The 17,101-nt window shown below is 39.4% G+C and overlaps 3 protein-coding genes across 6 annotated transcripts; 2 read left to right on the top strand and 1 right to left on the bottom strand.

Moving 5' to 3' along the window:
• Positions 1-164: 164 nt before the first annotated feature.
• Positions 165-2,926, bottom strand: LOC104823315 (proactivator polypeptide-like 1). Of its 2 annotated transcripts, none has more exons than XM_010554841.1 (6): positions 2,727-2,926; positions 2,125-2,226; positions 1,629-1,774; positions 1,348-1,545; positions 617-676; positions 165-510 (listed from the first exon to the last, which is right to left on the bottom strand). In XM_010554841.1, exons 1-6 carry the CDS (start codon positions 2,893-2,895, stop codon positions 361-363), a joined length of 825 nt encoding a protein of 274 aa, XP_010553143.1. In that variant the 5' UTR covers positions 2,896-2,926; the 3' UTR covers positions 165-360. The 2 variants fall into 2 exon arrangements, with proteins under 2 accessions (XP_010553143.1, XP_010553144.1); XM_010554842.1 differs by having other exon boundaries at positions 2,125-2,220.
• Positions 2,927-3,168: 242 nt separating this feature from the next.
• Positions 3,169-5,479, top strand: LOC104823314. The gene is made up of 4 exons (XM_010554840.2): positions 3,169-3,474; positions 3,946-4,476; positions 4,576-4,917; positions 4,988-5,479. The coding sequence occupies exons 1-4, from the start codon at positions 3,331-3,333 to the stop codon at positions 5,261-5,263; spliced, it is 1,293 nt and encodes a 430-aa protein (XP_010553142.1). The 5' UTR covers positions 3,169-3,330; the 3' UTR covers positions 5,264-5,479.
• A 1,891-nt stretch (positions 5,480-7,370) lies between these two features.
• Positions 7,371-17,008, top strand: LOC104823313 (regulatory-associated protein of TOR 1). Of its 3 annotated transcripts, XM_010554838.2 has the most exons (24): positions 7,371-8,096; positions 8,533-8,635; positions 8,735-8,817; positions 8,896-9,054; positions 9,148-9,264; positions 9,391-9,548; positions 10,120-10,274; positions 10,377-10,521; positions 10,869-10,947; positions 11,036-11,137; positions 11,419-11,502; positions 11,612-11,722; positions 12,099-12,452; positions 12,553-12,736; positions 13,184-13,750; positions 13,864-14,181; positions 14,269-14,395; positions 14,654-14,778; positions 14,884-15,029; positions 15,122-15,223; positions 15,767-15,852; positions 16,206-16,287; positions 16,377-16,752; positions 16,845-17,008. In XM_010554838.2, exons 1-23 carry the CDS (start codon positions 7,758-7,760, stop codon positions 16,716-16,718), a joined length of 4,068 nt encoding a protein of 1,355 aa, XP_010553140.1. In that variant the 5' UTR covers positions 7,371-7,757; the 3' UTR covers positions 16,719-16,752; positions 16,845-17,008. The 3 variants fall into 3 exon arrangements, with proteins under 3 accessions (XP_010553140.1, XP_010553139.1, XP_010553141.1); XM_010554837.2 differs by having other exon boundaries at positions 16,377-17,008; XM_010554839.1 differs by lacking the exons at positions 7,371-8,096; positions 8,533-8,635; positions 8,735-8,817 and having other exon boundaries at positions 8,964-9,054; positions 9,148-9,238; positions 16,377-17,008.
• The last annotated feature ends 93 nt before the right edge of the window (positions 17,009-17,101 follow it).

Raw genomic sequence — 17,101 nt, 5'->3', positions numbered from 1 at the left:
CTGAACCGCATCAGTGCAGTGTTACAAACCCAGATCATACCACAATGCACAATACGGAAACCTAACCATGCTTGCCTTATTTCTTTCAAATGATGGACCTGGTTCGAGGAAATCCTCCTCTACACTCTGTAACTGCTTGGTTTAGGCCTCAATTTCTTTACCAATAGAATTAAAAGATACAATATTACTGCTGAAAAACTTCAGGCGAGTCAAATGCATAATAAGAGGAAATAGACAATTCAAATGGGATCATGTACATACATACACACACGAGTATAGCCACAAACGCAATACAAAGGTCTGACGACAGATATATACCAAGCACGATGACGAAGATGAAGAAGGCATGGGTCATTATGACTACGAATCTGCTAGAGGCAGAGACAGGAGAGGGTGTGAAACAGAGGGAGGAGGGCATACATGAAGGAGAGCACAGAGGTCAGTCTTCTCCAGATACTTCTGCACATCCGCAAGTATCAGAGGCCCGTACTCAAACACCATCTTCTTGCACTGCACCCACAAAAAGTTCTCTCACACTTCAAATATTAGACTCACATTTAATGGGGTGGAATTACTATTACAGTTATGAATGTCTTCTTCTGGTGGTATGTGGTACCTTGTCCTGGTAGTTGTCCAAGGACTTGCATTCCTTCAGAAGTAGACGAATTATCTTTAGCTGCCAAAGTCAGTCAAGTCCATTAGATCTCTTGCAAGGATTAAATTTCCTGATACCAAGCAACTATGCACCGCCCACAAAATTTAGCTGCAGGGTGAGAAAACAACAGTGTTTGCCAGGACGAGCAGAGACAAGAGTCCATCAGGGATGGAAACTACAGCCGTCAGGGTCAGGGTTGGAGGGGGCAGCCCAAGGATCAATAATCATATAAACTCGTCTTTTTCATACTCCCCACTACTGAGCAGAATGATCTTTCTTATCATAACTATAAAGAAGCATTAAAAAATCTGAGCGTTTGAGAGCTATTCGAAGAGGTTTGCCTACAGGTAGAAGCTAGGATATGCCCAATGGGTTATTATTAGTGTTAGAGTTTCACGCGGCGGAAATAAATCGGGATGGGTATGAAGAAACGATAAAGAGAAGAATAAGAAAAGTAAATGAGATAGGGATTTACGTGGAAACCCAAAATTGATAGTTACCATATGTAACTATGTCCAAAACCCAAAATGGAATTCGGGTCACAATCTTAACAAATAGAGTCTTCTCTACTGAAACTAATGCACCAACATTTAACTCAGCACCCTAAGATGAGACCGAAATGGGGATCCACTATCCAGGTCACATGCGTCAATTAGTATTCATAAAAGGTTTTGAAGGTCAGAAGGTAGAACCTTTGTCTCCGGATCTTTCAGTTTGGCGACAACTTCCGAAACAGTATCATGGCATGCCTCGCAGTTTCCTTGACGGGCTTCTGAAGCAAAGGCAGCCACTGCTTCACAAAGGTCAAGCTTTCTACAGATTTCATCTGGTTGGATTTGCGAGAGCTTTATGAAAAAATGTTCAGTGTAATCATCAACCATTGAAAGACACTGCATCAAGCATTAAACTTGGGGTTAACATACGTACAGAAAGTTAGAAACAGAAGACTAAACTAATATCATAATGTTAAGACCTGGTTCTTAAAAGGAGGGATCATCGAGCAGGTTGTGTGAAGGGCTTCAACGATTGCAGTCTGAGTATCCTTGTCTTCGAGGTATTCAAATGCCGGAGTAACATACTTACCGCACAGCCCACAGATGTCATCGCCACGAGACTCTCCTGAAGAATCAACAAAGAAATGAAAATAACATAGTCAGTATTATATCAATGTCAGCGGTGTTTCCTCTTTGATTGAGTTCCTTGAACAATATGTATGCTGTTTAACCCGGCAGGGTCTCCTAATGGATGGGCAGGTTATAGAAGAAATATGGATTTCTTAATTTTAAATGATAATAAAGATTGAATGGCGAAAACTGCCATATCTCCAGCATGTAATAATACTTAATCCACATTTTTGTAGATTTCAATCGGGTTTTCTTTCGACATTTAAACATGCCGCTGCAGAAGAAGGACCAACGCCTTTACCAGAGAGAAAGACATAGTTATGGAGCATAAAAGCATGTCCTTACCAGATGCCTCGGAAGCAAACATTTGTCTGGCATCACAAGCCCAGATCAGCCCCAAGGCGAAAAGGAATATAAATCCAACTCTATTCCCCATGATGCCTGAAACTATATCCATTTCGAATGAGAATCAAAACAAGCGACAGATACATATATACATATATATATATATATATATTATATTACACGATCTCATAGATTTCCCATTCGCTGAATTACCTAAGGAGATATTAAAAAAAAATTCAAAGCAAATTATCTGCACAGAATCATGGGTTCCTGAATTCAGACAACCAGCTGGTTCGAATTCAGCTCTCCGTGATACAGAATCATACAAAGGGTTCTAAACCTAAACATCTTTGTTTGGAAACTTAGGTTTTGCACATCTATCATTCAAAATCAACCGCCGAAAAGAGATGAAATACCAAAGCAATATACCAAAATCCGGTAACAATATCAAAGGCGCCCAAAGTACAAGAGAAGAGAAGATTGGAATTTCCCAGAATTATGCAGGAATTCACATCCTGATGACGAACCCTGGGGAAAACGACCAGAAACAGAAGCCAAAGTAGAAAAGAAGCAAACAGAAGATCGCGAGAAAAGGGCCTTACACGGAATCGAGATGAAGTTGGAGAGGTTTTGGCAATTTGATCGAGAAAACTGGAGGACCCAGATCTTCGATGCTCGCGCTATTTGAAGACGCAAAAAATACCTGTGCCACCGAACCGAGAGACGTGTAATAGAGGAAAAGAAAAACTCCAAATTGTTGCAAAAATTCATTTGTCATGATATAGCCATTTTACACGAAAACTGGCCCATTGTCCCCTTTGGGCCCACTTGTAAAGCTAGTTTCAATAATATCTCTATAAAATTAAACAGAAGATCGTTTAACATGCATGTGAGGTTGTCCTTGTTCTTGCTTAATAGAGGAGGATTGTTTGGTAAATAAATGGGATTTAATCTTAAGAAACAATATATATTTATAAATTTAACCCTTACCTTTCTTATCAACATGTAAAAGACGGGTATGTTAGAGAAGCGTACATATTGTATAAGACGGATTTAACTTTGAATATAATTCGTTATTGAGTTCATGTACATCATTGATCGATTCATCTGTGCTTATGAAAAGTCGAACTAAATTCGATTGCCTCTTCGTCTTCGTCTCCACCGTCTCTTCTTCTACCTCTCGCTCCCTACAAAAGGACGCTTCTCATGAGCCGTCTCTCTCCTCCGTCTATTCTCCGTTGCCGCCTCTTTATCCGTTGGTTTTGCTCTCCGCATTCAATGGGCCGTCCTCGTGTGGTCCGTCGCTGGGTTCGGGTCTCCTCCGACCCTTCTCCGGCTCCAAGCCACCTTGTAAGCTGTTTTATTTCCACCGAACTCGGAATTTGTTGTCGGATGAACTCGTTACGTTTTGAGTGTTCACTCCACATGATTTTCTCGGGATGCCGTGTTTTGCCGTTTCTGTCGGAGAATTGAACCCTGGTCCGAGTTTAGGGTTGTATGATATATATCTACAGCAGCTTTTCGTGGGAATCATCCGTTCTTTGAGCCATGAAATGGGTCGCTGCCTCAAGTTTTATATTCTGGTTCATCTATCATAGCATAGGTGGTTTTCGGTTTTTGTGTTATTATGCCTCCCCAATTTAACTATTAAGAGTTGCGCATTTAGTAGTGTATGGATTATGATTCCACCAGGAGTTTGGTAGGCTGTATAGTTCATATCCAAGATCTCTATTTGTAGGATGTGGTCAGTTGAAGCACTGTATCTCAATTCAGATTGGCATCTAAAGAGCGCATTTTGTTCTTGTTAATTCTATATAACAGGATGCGTCTACTGTTTCCGTCATCTCTGATAGTTCAAAGGTGGATTCTTTTGGGATTGCTGGTAAAGGCAAATCCAGTGTGGCAGCAGGTGGTGTTGACTCAGGAAAACCCTTAAAGATCAGTGACTATGACGTCGAATTCCCAGAGCTTGGCGCTTGTACAGGATCTGGACACAAGGACTATGGCAAGTGTAGGGGTGTGGTTGACGATGGTTTTGGCCTGACAATGATACAGGATGCAACCCCAGCTCTGTCGGAGGATTCACGGTCTACAAATCGGAAAAGCCGTGAGGGTTTTAGATCGTCAAGGAGGGATCATTGGAGGTCTGGAGGTGAGAAGAGGCACCAAAATCCCATGCGGAGAGCAAATTTGCCGTTTGACATTTGTGTCCCTGGAGGTGGACGAAATGCAAGCGTGGGAAAAGGGAGCCACGTTACGGAAACAGAGCGAGGCTTTGAAGTTATCAGCAGTCCAGAAATTCTAAGGCCTGGAATGGTTCTGCTTAAACAATATCTTACACATGATGAGCAGGTATATGTTATTACTCACGTGAAAAGGAGTATGTGTGTGCTGTAATTTTTGTAGTTGAATGCATCATCTGTGACAGTGTTTTCGTGTCTGTTGCGTCAGGTGGATATAGTTGAGACTTGCCGAAGACTTGGTGTTGGGCCAGGAGGGTTCTATCGGCCTGGTTATAGGGACGGTCGAAAGCTTTGTTTGCAGATGATGTGCCTCGGTCTCAATTGGGATCCCGAGACAAAATACTCTGTTAAACGTGCTGGAATGGATTGTAAACCACCTGATATTCCTCATGAGTTTGTCGCATTGGTTCAACAGGCAATTAGTGATGCGTCTGCTCTTGCAAAAGTGGGTTCTGGAGCTGAAGATGCTGAGAGTGTAATTCCGGAAATGTCTCCAGACATTTGCATAGTGAACTTCTACACAGCTACTGGAAGGCTCGGCCTCCATCAGGTGCGTACCTTGAATGTACATTTGCACTTTGATTAGACATTCATCTCCCCTATGTCCAATTGGAATGCAGGACAGGGATGAGAGCAGAGAGAGCATAAAGAAGGGGTTGCCCATTGTATCCTTCTCGATAGGTGATTCGGCAGAGTTCTTGTACGGGGAACACAGAGATGTGGAAAGAGCTGAGAAAGTGACGCTCGAGTCAGGAGATGTGTTGATATTCGGCGGCGAGTCAAGGCTCGTCTTCCATGGCGTTAAGTCTGTCGTTCCTCACTCTGCGCCCAAGCGTTTGCTCTGCGACTCTAAACTTCGGACCGGACGCCTCAACCTTACTTTCAGGCAATTCTGAAACCCCCCTTTTGGTCTACCCATTTATTTAGTTGGCCTCAAATGGCTTTATGCACTAAATTTAGTATGTGGATTCTCTTTCTCAAAATTTCCGTTCGGATATAACGTGGGGCTGTGTGGTGAATGGTAACTCAAGCTACTTTAGTACATGTCGCTGGCTATGGACTTCATACATGCATGTGTGCCAGGCTGGCATTTTTGCAATGTCCGTATACAATTACATTTTCTAGTAAATTTAAGATAAATGTACATTTGCAGATTGCAAAAGAATGAAAAAATCACGTATAAATACTTAAATTTTTTTAAAAATTTCATGAAAAATTTTTATATAAATATTTAAATTTTTCTAAAATCTTATATAAATATCTAGATTTCTAAAAAATTCTCAAAAAAATTTAAAATTCGTTAATGGTATTATCTATTTTTATTTGAAAAATAACTAAAATTTGTATATATTTGATTTTTTTTTAAAGTCTAGTTATTTATATAGAATTTTTAAAAATTCAAATATTTATATGAAAACTTTATAGTTTAGGTATTTATGTGGTATTTTTATAAAAATTTTGGTATTTATATGTTATTTTTTAAAAAGAATTGATATAACATTCCATTTAAACATACGCCACAAATGGAAAGCAAAAATAAAAACAGTAGTGTAGTGGACTAAACAAAATCTGATTTGGGTTTCATGACAACAGGTTGACGGATTTAGTAACCAATAATTATAATTCTATGATTCATGAAGCCCATTCCGTTTGGAAATGTGAATGAATTGGTCCAAATTCGGCAAAAGGATTTGCACTTGCAGAATAAAACATTCATTATGTTCATATATATATATATATATAGTATTTTATCGTGGATAGTGCTCGAAAATTTAACCAATTATGTAATAGATAATTAGGAAACTGCTTAAAAATTATTGGAAACAAAATAACCTTTGGAAATTTTGCTCCAGAAATTCGGGGTTCAAACTACGTTTGTTGCAAAATTTTATTAGTTTAGTTAATAAATATTTGGGAAATTTCCAAAAAAATCATCCTATTATGAGATAACTATCACATTCATCACGAACTTTTAAAATTTTCAAATTCATACTGGATTTGAAATTTTTTTCTAAAAAATCATTCGAAATTTAAATTTTAACAAAATCCTCATCGGAACAGGATTAATTTTGCCACATAGGCAGAAAGCGCCTACATGGCGCCTACGTGGCATGTATGTGTTCGCCACGTAGGATACACGTGGCATTAATAATAAAAAATTAAAACAAAATTGAAAAAAATGTAAAAAAAATTAAAAAAAATGTGGAAAAAATTAAAAAAAATGTAAAAATTGTAAAAACATTTTCAAAAAATGTAAAAAAATGTAAAAATTATAAAAATTGTAAAAAAAATTGCAAAAAATTATAAAAATTGTAAAAATTGTAAAAAAAATGTAAAACAAATTGTAAAAAATTAAAAAAATTTAATTTATTTTTTTTAAAAAAGGGAAATTTTCAAAAAAAAATCATCCAGTTACGAGATAACTATCAAATTCATCACGAACTTTACAATTTTATACTTTTTACAATTTTTACAATTTTTTACAATTTTTTACATTTTTTAAAAATGTTTTGCAATTTTACATTTTTTACAATTTTTATAATTTTTTACAATTTTTTTACAATTTTTATAATTTTTACATTTTTTTACATTTTTTGAAAATGTTTCTACAATTTTACATTTTTTACATTTTTTTGTAATTTTTTCATATTTTTTATAATTTTTTTACATTTTTTCGATTTTTTTTCAATTTTTTTATTATTAATGTCACGTGTATCCTACGTGGCGAACACGTACATGCCATGTAGGCGCTATGTAAGCGCTTTATGCCTACGTGACAAAATTAATTCTGTTCCGATGAAGATTTTGTTAAAATTTAAATTTCGAATGATTTTTTAGACAAAAAATTCAAATCCAGTATGAATTTAAAAATTTTAAAAGTTCGTGATGGATGTGATAGTTATCTATATGATTTTTTTGGGAATTTCCCTGAATATTTTCCTTGATTTCCAGATGCGAAAAAAGGGAAACGAGAAGGAACAAACAAAACGCTACACATTGAACACACACTCTCTCTCTCTCTCTCTCTCTCTCTCTCTCTCTCTCTCTGGACGAAATCCCAATTCTCGCACCGTCACTTTCTCTGCCTTTTCTCTTTGTGCCGCCACCTCCGCGTCCACCACCGCCGCCGCCATCTCCCGTCCTTCTCCTCCCCGGAGTCTCTAGGGTTTCCGCTTCCGCTTCTCTGTCCATCCAGGGTTCTTCGAGCTGGATTCTCTGCATTTCTTCCGCTCAATCTCCTTGCGCCGCTGGTGCAGCGGCTTTGTTGATTGATCTCGCTTTCTCCGTCTCCGCGTCTTCTTGTTTCCGTTTTTATCGAATCCGAACAAAAATCTAGGGCTGAGGATTTGATTTGTGGGATTTCGGGGTGCTCTTTTTTCTCCGTTTTGGATGGCATTAGGGGACTTGATGGTGTCTCGGTTATCGCAATCTTCAGTTTCCGTTGTTACCAATCATCACTACGACGATGGCTGCGCCTCCTCTGCCGCTTACAGTCAAGACGATGGTGATTATTCCTTAGCCTCGCGTAGGAGGGATTCCGAGGCCGCGAGCAGCAGCTACGGAAATGCTACAACGGCCCCCGTCGTCTTCTCCACCACAACCACCAGCATGGCTTATTTGCCTCAAACTGTGGTGCTCTGCGAGCTCAGACACGACGCGTTCGAGGCATCTTCGCCATTGGGACCTTCCAGGAGCGGCTTTGTCTCGAAATGGAGGCTTAAAGAACGAGTAAGTATTCAATATTTTGGTGAGAGTCTGTCTGGATTTATGTAATCATGGTAGATTGCTCTCCGGTTGCTTCCATTATCCCTAATTTAGGTTGCTCTCGTCTTTTTATTACTATCACCAATGCGTTTCTCGACACAGGATTGGCTAGAACCTAGAAAGATCACATTGTCTGTACAGTCTGTTTTAATGGCTTACTAGGTGGTGTCATATAATTTAGATTGTTTATCCTAAGAAGGTTATGCTAATGTTTTAGTTTAGAACATGGTCAGCGATGGAGCTACAAATGCGCAAAGTGCCAATGTTCCCGTGTTATGAGTTTTGAATTCATTTGAACTCAAATTTCTGTCAGCAATCTATATGTATCCCCCTACTTTAGCCAAAACTGGGTATTCGTCTGTAGCTGTTGTGCTTTGAGTCTCATTCTCCTTCTATGCAGATGAAAACAGGATGTGTAGCTTTAGTTCTCTGTTTGAACATTAGTGTTGATCCGCCAGATGTAATCAAGATATCTCCTTGTGCGAGAATGGAATGCTGGATAGGTTCCGCCTTGGCTTTCTCAATCCTATTACAATCTTTTTTGTGTTTTGTCTTTTCCTCTACTGCTTATTCCATTTCCCGCCTTGCGTGTTTGATGGCAGATCCATTTTCTATGGCCCCTCCAAAAGCACTTGAGACAATTGGCAAAAACTTGAGCTCTCAATATGAGAGGTGGCAACCAAGGGTGAGAAATGTTCTCTTTTCCTTGATTGTAACTCTGTTAAGGTTGCTTTTTTCATCGGTATCTGTAAACTTTTGTCAGGCTCGTTATAAGGTTCAATTAGATCCTACTGTAGATGAGGTGAGGAAGCTCTGTTTGACTTGTCGTAAATATGCAAAGACGGAAAGAGTTTTGTTTCACTATAATGGGCATGGTGTGCCAAAGCCTACTGCAAATGGTGAAATCTGGTTGTTCAATAAGGTTTGATTTTTTCAGATTTCTTTCTATCATGTTCCTGTTCTGTTCCTGTTCGTTTTGATTGTTACAATATTGTGATTCATCGTGTTTGAGCAGAGTTACACTCAGTATATTCCCTTGCCAATCAGTGAGCTTGATTCCTGGTTAAAGACACCATCGATCTATGTTTTTGACTGCTCTGCTGCTGGTATGATTATAAATGCCTTTTCTGAGGTAAAATGATCATCACTTTTCTGATAATATATGGTCTTCTGTGGAGTTTGGGGATTGAATTTATGATGCATTGTTTTAGTCTTTGGTCTTTATAAAATGATCAGATATTATTTTCTTATTTGGCAGCTTCATGAGTGGGGTTCTTCTGGCTCTTCTGGCTCCTCGAGGGACTGCATTCTGCTTGCTGCTTGTGAAACACATGAGACACTGCCTCAGAGTGTTGAATTTCCAGCTGATGTGTTTACTTCTTGCCTCACAACACCTATTAAAATGGCGTTAAAATGGTAAGCTTCTTTCATCTCTGATTTCTTCTTAATGTTTGTCTGAATGTTACCTTTCTTCTTTTCGAAACGTCACAGCATCCTGATTGCAAGAGAAGTATCAATTTTATGGGGCTTTAAGGTAGTTTGTTAGCATGATCCTACTGCTTCCCAGGGATAAGTCCAAAACATAGTGATTAGATTATGTTTTTTTGTACCTTTTATTAGAATAGTAGTGTAACCTAAAACTAGTGGGTGCCTCAGTCAGGCCATACAGAATTACTGGTTTACATTGGTAAAGTTGACTGACGTATGGTTTGCCATGGATTTTTCGAGTCCTTGCATGGTGCATGATGATGCTGAGTAGCTCTGATGAAACAAAAGGTCGTGATATCATTCTGATTAGTAGCCTTAACATCCAATCGGTGTTACTTATTCCATATTTCAACAATTTTTTAGCTTTCACTACAGGTTCTATCTATCTGTAAGTTTTCTGTCATGTTTATTATATTTATGCTGTTGCCTTTGCTTTAGCTTCGTTGGAGCCGTGCTGTTTTTGGCTGTCCAAGTTTATAGGAGCTCGGTTTTTCTGCAGGTTTTGCAGGCGTTCTCTTTTGAAGGAAATCATCGACGAATCACTCATTGACAGAATTCCTGGCCGCCAAAATGACCGTAAAACAGTGCTGGGAGAGTTGAACTGGATTTTCACTGCAGTGACGGATACTATTGCTTGGAATGTTCTTCCCCGTGGTATTTCTTTAAACTTTCGGCAATGCATAGAGGTTTGACCTCTTTAGCTCAAACTTCTTGTTTGTCATTCTTTATGTCTTGAATGCTAGTTTTACGTTGCAGATCTTTTCCAGAGATTATTCAGACAGGACTTGTTGGTTGCAAGCCTTTTCCGGAATTTCTTACTTGCGGAGAGGATCATGCGCTCCGCAAATTGTTCTCCAATATCTCACCCTATGCTGCCACCTACGCATCAACATCATATGTGGTACTGAAAAAGATGCCTATTTTTGCAGTTAGATAGAATGCATATTTTTACATGTGGTTTGGATATGTAAAACGTAGGCCAATAGATGTTCCGGTTAGATAAATAGAGAGCATAGGAATGGAAGTGAGGAGGAAAGGGAGGGTATACCTAGACTCACTTGGGAACGAGTGGTTGTAATGACTTGAAGTTGTTGCAAATCTCAAAAGATTTAACTCAAAATCGAAATGAGTGGAAACGATGAATTTATGCGGCCAACCCCAAATAAACTCGGCATTAAGGCGATGTTGATGTTGATAGAATGCCTGCATGTAGGTTTTATCCTCAGCTAGTTGCTGCATGTTTGTCAGGGATGCATGGGACATGGCTGCTGAAATCTGCCTTTCTCAGCTTCCTCAATTAGTTCAGGACTCGAATGCAGAGTTCCAGGTTTGGGTTCTATAGATAATTCCTATTTAATCGTATAAGGTTATACCTATGTTGTTGATGATATACTTTTCCCTTTCCCTTTTTTTAGCCAAGTCCATTTTTTACTGAGCAACTGATGGCTTTTGAAGTGTGGCTTGACCATGGATCGGAACATAAGAAGCCACCGGAGCAGTTGCCAATTGTTCTTCAGGTGCTGCCTGAGCTCTATATATGTCTCCACTATTTTTCAGCTAGTTTTTGGTTTTTCCTTTTTTGGTAAACATTTCATCTTTAACCATTATGTCTGTTTTCCCTATATTACAACCTTTTGCTTTGAATAAGAGAGCATAATCATGTTAATTCATTCCACGATGTTTTTGTATGGAAATGACCTAAGGAAAATTTATTGGCTTCATATGGCCATTCCGTCATATATATATTTGCAGAGTAACATTTGAGCTTATTTACTGAGTCTAATTATGTTTGTTTCAGGTTTTACTTAGTCAATGTCATCGGTTTCGTGCTCTTGTGCTTCTCGGACGCTTTCTTGATATGGGTCCTTGGGCTGTAGATCTGGTATAAGTCTATGATTTGAACTCCCACTTATTCCCTCGAGCTTGGACAGTCCTTTCCTGGTTCTCTCGTGTATATCTCTTCACATGTTGAATGAATATTATTCTTTTAGGCCTTATCTGTTGGAATATTCCCGTATGTTCTGAAGCTTTTGCCAACAACTACAAATGAGCTGCGACAGATTCTTGTTTTCATATGGACAAAGATTCTTGCACTCGACAAGGTACAAATTTGGTGTTTCAAGGGCTATTGATTGGAACATACTGGCTGTTTGCAACACTTCTGCTGTTAGGTTTAACTTCATCTTTTCTGGTTCCTTTCGTGCTAGATTGTTGATGTTCACTTTATTCCTTTGGCCTAACATGCGAAAGTATTGTGTGGTTTATGAGATTATCCTTAGACTAACGACAAATACCATACATTTTCCATTTGATACTTTTGCCTGTATGTTGTATCCTGTTCACTAATACCAATGCAGGTTGATTATGATTACAATACATGCCTTCCACCTTTTTTTCTCCTTTCTATTATTCTTCTTTATGTTATCTCTCGCATTCTCAGCACTGATAAGATAACTGAGAGATGTCTCTTTCTTTCAGTCATGTCAGGTTGATCTTGTGAAGGATGGTGGCCATGCATACTTCATCAGATTTTTAGATAGCTCAGGTGCATTTCCAGAACAGCGGGCTATGGCTGCCTTTGTTTTGGCTGTCATTGTGGATGGCCATAGACGTGGCCAGGAAGCTTGTCTTGAAGCTAATTTAATCAGTGTGTGTCTGGGGCACCTTGAAGCACCCCGACCAAATGATCCATCCCTAGAACCTTTGTTTGTGCAATGGATTTGTCTTTGTCTTGGGAAGTTGTGGGAAGATTTTGCAGAGGCCCAGATAATGGGTCGGGAGGCCAATTCTGTTGCTAGATTGGCTCCTCTTCTCTCTGAACCGCAACCAGAGGTGCAAAATTATCTTATTCTTGACCTTAACTGCCTTGTCAGCTTTTTTGTAATTTACCCTTTGGAGCAGTCTAACTGCAAACAACATCATTGTTGTCCAGGTTAGGGCTGCTGCCGTTTTCGCCCTCAGTACCTTACTCGACATTGGATTTGACACTGGTAAAAGTGTTGGTGATGATGAATTTGATGATGATGAAAAGATTAGAACAGAAGATTCTATTATCAAAAGTCTCTTAAACGTAGTTTCTGATGGGAGCCCGCTTGTCAGGGCAGAGGTTGCTGTAGGTATGGAAAGCATGTATCCTTAAGCATTCACAATTTTGGTGGATCCCTTGATCCTAATGTCATCTAACTTCACATAAAAAAAATGCTTCTGATCTAGTTAAAGTTTTCCCGATGTAGGTGTGTAGCTATATTCTATTGATTGATATTTGATACATTAGTCATTAATTTGTTGACTTCCATGGTCTAAATTAATCTAGAAATAAACTTAACTTAATACAGTGTTAATAAACTTATATTGACATCCTTGAAACGATATAGTTCCTTGATGGAAAGAAAATGTTTCTTAGCTTTTTACATTGTTAAAGGCTTGTCTTGTTTTTTCTTTTTGCATGAAATGATCTTGTTTATTATGCATATGTTTGTCTTGGAGCTAAGCCTGCTGTGTATTCACAACTTATCCTATTTGTTACCTTTTGATTTAAATTCTATGCGATCTTGTGTCTGCAGCTCTTGCACGATTTGCCTTTGGCCACAAACAGCACCTAAAGGCAGTTGCCGCCTCATATTGGAAGCCTCAGTCAAGTTCTTTACTGGCTTCATTCCCTTCATTGGCCAAGATTCACGATGCTGGGACTGCAACGATTGTTTCTTCACACTCGAGTCCTGTGACAAGGGTTACCAGTGAGAGCCAACCAGTACTTCGTGAGTCAAGGGCCTCATCAAGCAGCCCACATGGTTCTTCCGGGCTCATGCATGGGTCACCATTATCTGATGATTCTTCACAACATTCTGATACTGGAATCATTCATGATGGTGTCAGCAATGGAGTTGTCCATCCGCCTAGAGCATTGGACAATGCTGTTTATTCACAGTGTGTTCTAGCGATGTTTACATTAGCCAAAGACCCATCTCCACGTATTGAAACCCTTGGACGGCGTGTTTTGTCTATTATTGGGATTGAGCAAGTTGCCGCAAAAACCTCAAATCCCAGTGGCCGACGGGGTGAAGCCAGAACATCTCACACCCCTCTCGCTGGCCTTACTCGTTCATCATCATGGTTTGATATGCATGCAGGTAGCTGGTTATGGAGATTTTTTCAATCATCTATTTATTCCAAGCGCAGTTGCTTTACACTACCATTCGTTGTTGATTCTTAGTGAGTTTTGATCTTAAACAATTATTGACAGGTCACCTGCCCTTAACATTTAGGACTCCTCCTGTGAGCCCTCCTAGGACAAGCTACTTAGCAGGATTAAGGAGAGTTTGTTCACTAGAGTTCAGGCCGCATCTCATGGGTTCTCCAGATTCTGGATTGGCTGATCCGCTTTTAGGAGCCAGTGGATCTGAAAGAAGTTTGCTTCCACAATCAACTATTTATAATTGGAGTTGTGGTCACTTCTCTAAACCACTTCTTGGTGGAGCTGACGACAGTGAAATGATAGCAACCAGAAGAGAAGAGAAGGAAAAATTTGCGCTTGAGCATATTGCAAAATGCCAGCATTCTTGTAAGACATTTTTCCTTGTCTGTCTCTGTTCATTCTTTTATACTTTAGTAACTTAAGCTGTATCCCAACTTTTCCCCCCTTTGCCAGCTATTAGCAAGCTCAACAATAATCCTATAGCGAACTGGGATACAAAGTTTGAAACGGGAACTAAGACAACCCTTCTTCACCCGTTTTCTCCAATCGTAATTGCTGCAGATGAAAGTGAACGGATCAGGTATGCAAGTTTTCAGACCTTGGCTAAACTTTGGAGTTTAGATTGTCCCTCATCTCAAGTTTCTTAACATCTTAAAGATACACGTTCACTCTTTATTTTCACGAATCTTTGATTTCTTGGACCGGATGCCTCTATCTAATATCATCATGAGGGTGTTAGAATCTTCATGGAACATCATCACAATTTGATATTCTTGTTACGTCCTTTGTTGTCTTAATGCTTCTGCTGGACTAATCATTTCAAGGTCTTCCCTCCCAGGGTGTGGAATTACGAGGAAGCAACTCTTCTCAATGGTTTTGACAATCATGCTTTTCCTGACAAAGGAATTTCAAAGATGTTCCTGATCAATGAGCTTGATGACTGTCTGCTACTTGTTGCTTCATGTAACTCTCACAAATTTTGTCTTCTGAGTCATTGGGAATTATTTGGTTATGGCTGTTTAAAGCATGCTATTTATGTCTTACATGGGCTTTTGAATTTGCATATAGGTGATGGAAGTATTCGGATATGGAGAGATTACATGACAAAGGGTAAACAAAAGCTTGTTACTGCGTTTTCGTCAATCCAGGGTAACAAGCCCAGTGCACGTGGCTTGAATGTTGTTTTTGATTGGCAACAGCAATCTGGTTATCTGGTACGTGCTTGTTTCAATCACAATATGCAAAGTTTCTCTTTGGGTTAGGAAACTGGCTGTTGTTTATATGATGTATTGCCTTGCTGCTGCAGTATGCATCCGGGGAAATGCCATCTATCATGCTTTGGGACCTGGAGAAAGAACAGCTCGTCAATTCTATTCCATCTTTCTCGGATTGTGCTGTCACCACACTTGTAAGTTTGCTTTCATGGACTTCTATTTTCTTTAAACATACAGGCTTTCTTCGATTTCGAAGCCACAATATGATCATATTTATTTGTCTATTATTGCCTTCTGATGATGGATTTGGTTATAGTTGAGGGCATGATAAATGCATGAACTCTTGATGTCTGGAAATACTTTTGCTGCGACACGCTCTTGGCTATCATGTTTTTGGCTTAGAAAGGGCGTTTTTGGTAATGTTGAAAGAGAGGGAAGGTTATCCAGATATATTACCATTCTGTATGGACCAACCAGGATATTGCAGAAATATTCACTTTTTTTCTTTGGACTATACCCTTTGGACATGATCTTAGGCAATATGAAGAAGAAACAATGTAACAAAGGGGATTCGTATATGCACAAATGGTGCTTCAAACTTGTAAAGAACATGAGGAAATCACCGTTGCTTCTTAATCTCTCGAGCCATTCTGCTGGACTGGTCTAGAGTGAGATTTTTGTGATAGGTAAAGATGAAAAGTACAATTTTGTTAATCGGTTTAATTTTGTCATTGTAGTCGACTTCTCATGTGCACGGGGGTCAACTGGCTGCGGGTTTTGCCGATGGATCTGTGAGACTTTATGATGTTCGGACACCTGATATGTAAGTATAGCTTATAAAGTTTATTTAATTTTCTAAGGGAACAAACTTCAAGCCCCCATTGTTCCTTCCAAATCAATCCCCAAATTGCACAAGAACATTACCAAAAATAACAATTGTAATGGCAATATTATCCATAAACCGGATTTTATATAGCTTGTCTACGATTCTCTTCCATGTGTGATGCATTGAGACTGTTCTTGAGATATACACACACAGTACTTTGGTGCATTCTCTGAATTATTGGAGATATCATTGAGCAACAAACCTCTGATGAGATAGGTTCAGTTGAAGTCATCACTCATTTCACTTGGCTTGTGTTGGTAGATGTAAGATTTATTTATTTATTTCTGTAGGCTTGCGTGCTCTGTGCGGCCTCATCAGAGAGCTGAAAAGGTTGTTGGAATCAGCTTTCAGCCTGGGCTGGATCCTGCAAAGGTTTATTAAACAAGACCCTGTATCTTGTCGCAAATCCCACTCTTTAGTTGATGTGTCTGGGCAGTTCCTCATTTTGTTTCCGGTTACAGATTGTGAGCGCATCACAGGCTGGCGATATCCGGTTTCTTGATCTCCGAACAACGAGAGACGCTTACCTCACAATTGATGCCCACAGGGGCTCACTCACAGCCTTGGCTGTTCACAGACATGCCCCTATCATTGCAAGCGGTTCTGCGAGACAACTCATCAAGGTTTTCAGCCTGCAGGGTGAACAGCTCGGAATCATACGGTACTACCCATCATTCATGGCCCAGAAAATCGGGTCAGTGAGCAGCCTCACGTTTCACCCATACCAGGTTCTCCTTGCTGCCGGGTCTGCGGATTCATTTGTCTCTGTATACACTGACGACAAGGCTCAAGCAAGACAATGACAGAGTTTGGTCAGTAAGTCAATCAACTCACCTGGTAAGTGATAAGATCCTTGACTGTGGTTCACAAGAAGCACATCTCTCAAGTGTTATATAAATAGCAGCCTAGAGAAGGGATTTGCTTTATAGGTTGAAGGAATGCGGTTGCAGTGTGGTATCTGTATATCTAAAAGGAGGAGGAGAGGTATATTCCTATTGCGTCAGTTCGATAGGATGGCTTTGCCAAATGATGATTTCTACGCGCGCTGTTGCTATGTAAATAGTTTGCTTGTTTGCTTGTTTTGGCTTTACTTGCTACTTTTTTTGTGTGTGTGTGTTTTCCTCTTGCTTTTTTATTCATTTTTTTTTTTCTGTTTTCTTTACCTTTTGTTTTTATTTTGCTTCAT

This window comes from Tarenaya hassleriana, unplaced genomic scaffold, assembly GCF_000463585.1.
Source record: "Tarenaya hassleriana unplaced genomic scaffold, ASM46358v1 Cleome4, whole genome shotgun sequence".
Lineage (NCBI taxonomy): Eukaryota > Viridiplantae > Streptophyta > Magnoliopsida > Brassicales > Cleomaceae > Tarenaya > Tarenaya hassleriana.
Note: the sequence above shows the minus strand (reverse complement) of the source record. Positions and strands in the feature narration are given on the sequence as shown.

Bases quoted from the DNA above. Each gene is read 5' to 3' on its own strand.
- LOC104823315 (XM_010554841.1), bottom strand. From the start codon at position 2,895: ATGAATTTTTGCAACAATTTGGAGTTTTTCTTTTCCTCTATTACACGT. The intron at 2,227-2,726 runs GTAAGGCCCTTT...AAATGGATATAG, and splicing joins CAACTTCATCTCGATTCCGT to TTTCAGGCATCATGGGGAAT. The intron at 677-1,347 runs GTTCTACCTTCT...TGACTTTGGCAG, and splicing joins TGAAAGATCCGGAGACAAAG to CTAAAGATAATTCGTCTACT.
- LOC104823314 (XM_010554840.2), top strand. From the start codon at position 3,331: ATGAGCCGTCTCTCTCCTCCGTCTATTCTCCGTTGCCGCCTCTTTATC. The intron at 3,475-3,945 runs GTAAGCTGTTTT...TCTATATAACAG, and splicing joins CTCCGGCTCCAAGCCACCTT to GATGCGTCTACTGTTTCCGT. The intron at 4,918-4,987 runs GTGCGTACCTTG...ATTGGAATGCAG, and splicing joins GAAGGCTCGGCCTCCATCAG to GACAGGGATGAGAGCAGAGA.
- LOC104823313 (XM_010554838.2), top strand. From the start codon at position 7,758: ATGGCATTAGGGGACTTGATGGTGTCTCGGTTATCGCAATCTTCAGTT. The intron at 9,055-9,147 runs GTTTGATTTTTT...GTGTTTGAGCAG, and splicing joins AAATCTGGTTGTTCAATAAG to AGTTACACTCAGTATATTCC. The intron at 16,288-16,376 runs GTTTATTAAACA...TTCCGGTTACAG, and splicing joins CTGGGCTGGATCCTGCAAAG to ATTGTGAGCGCATCACAGGC.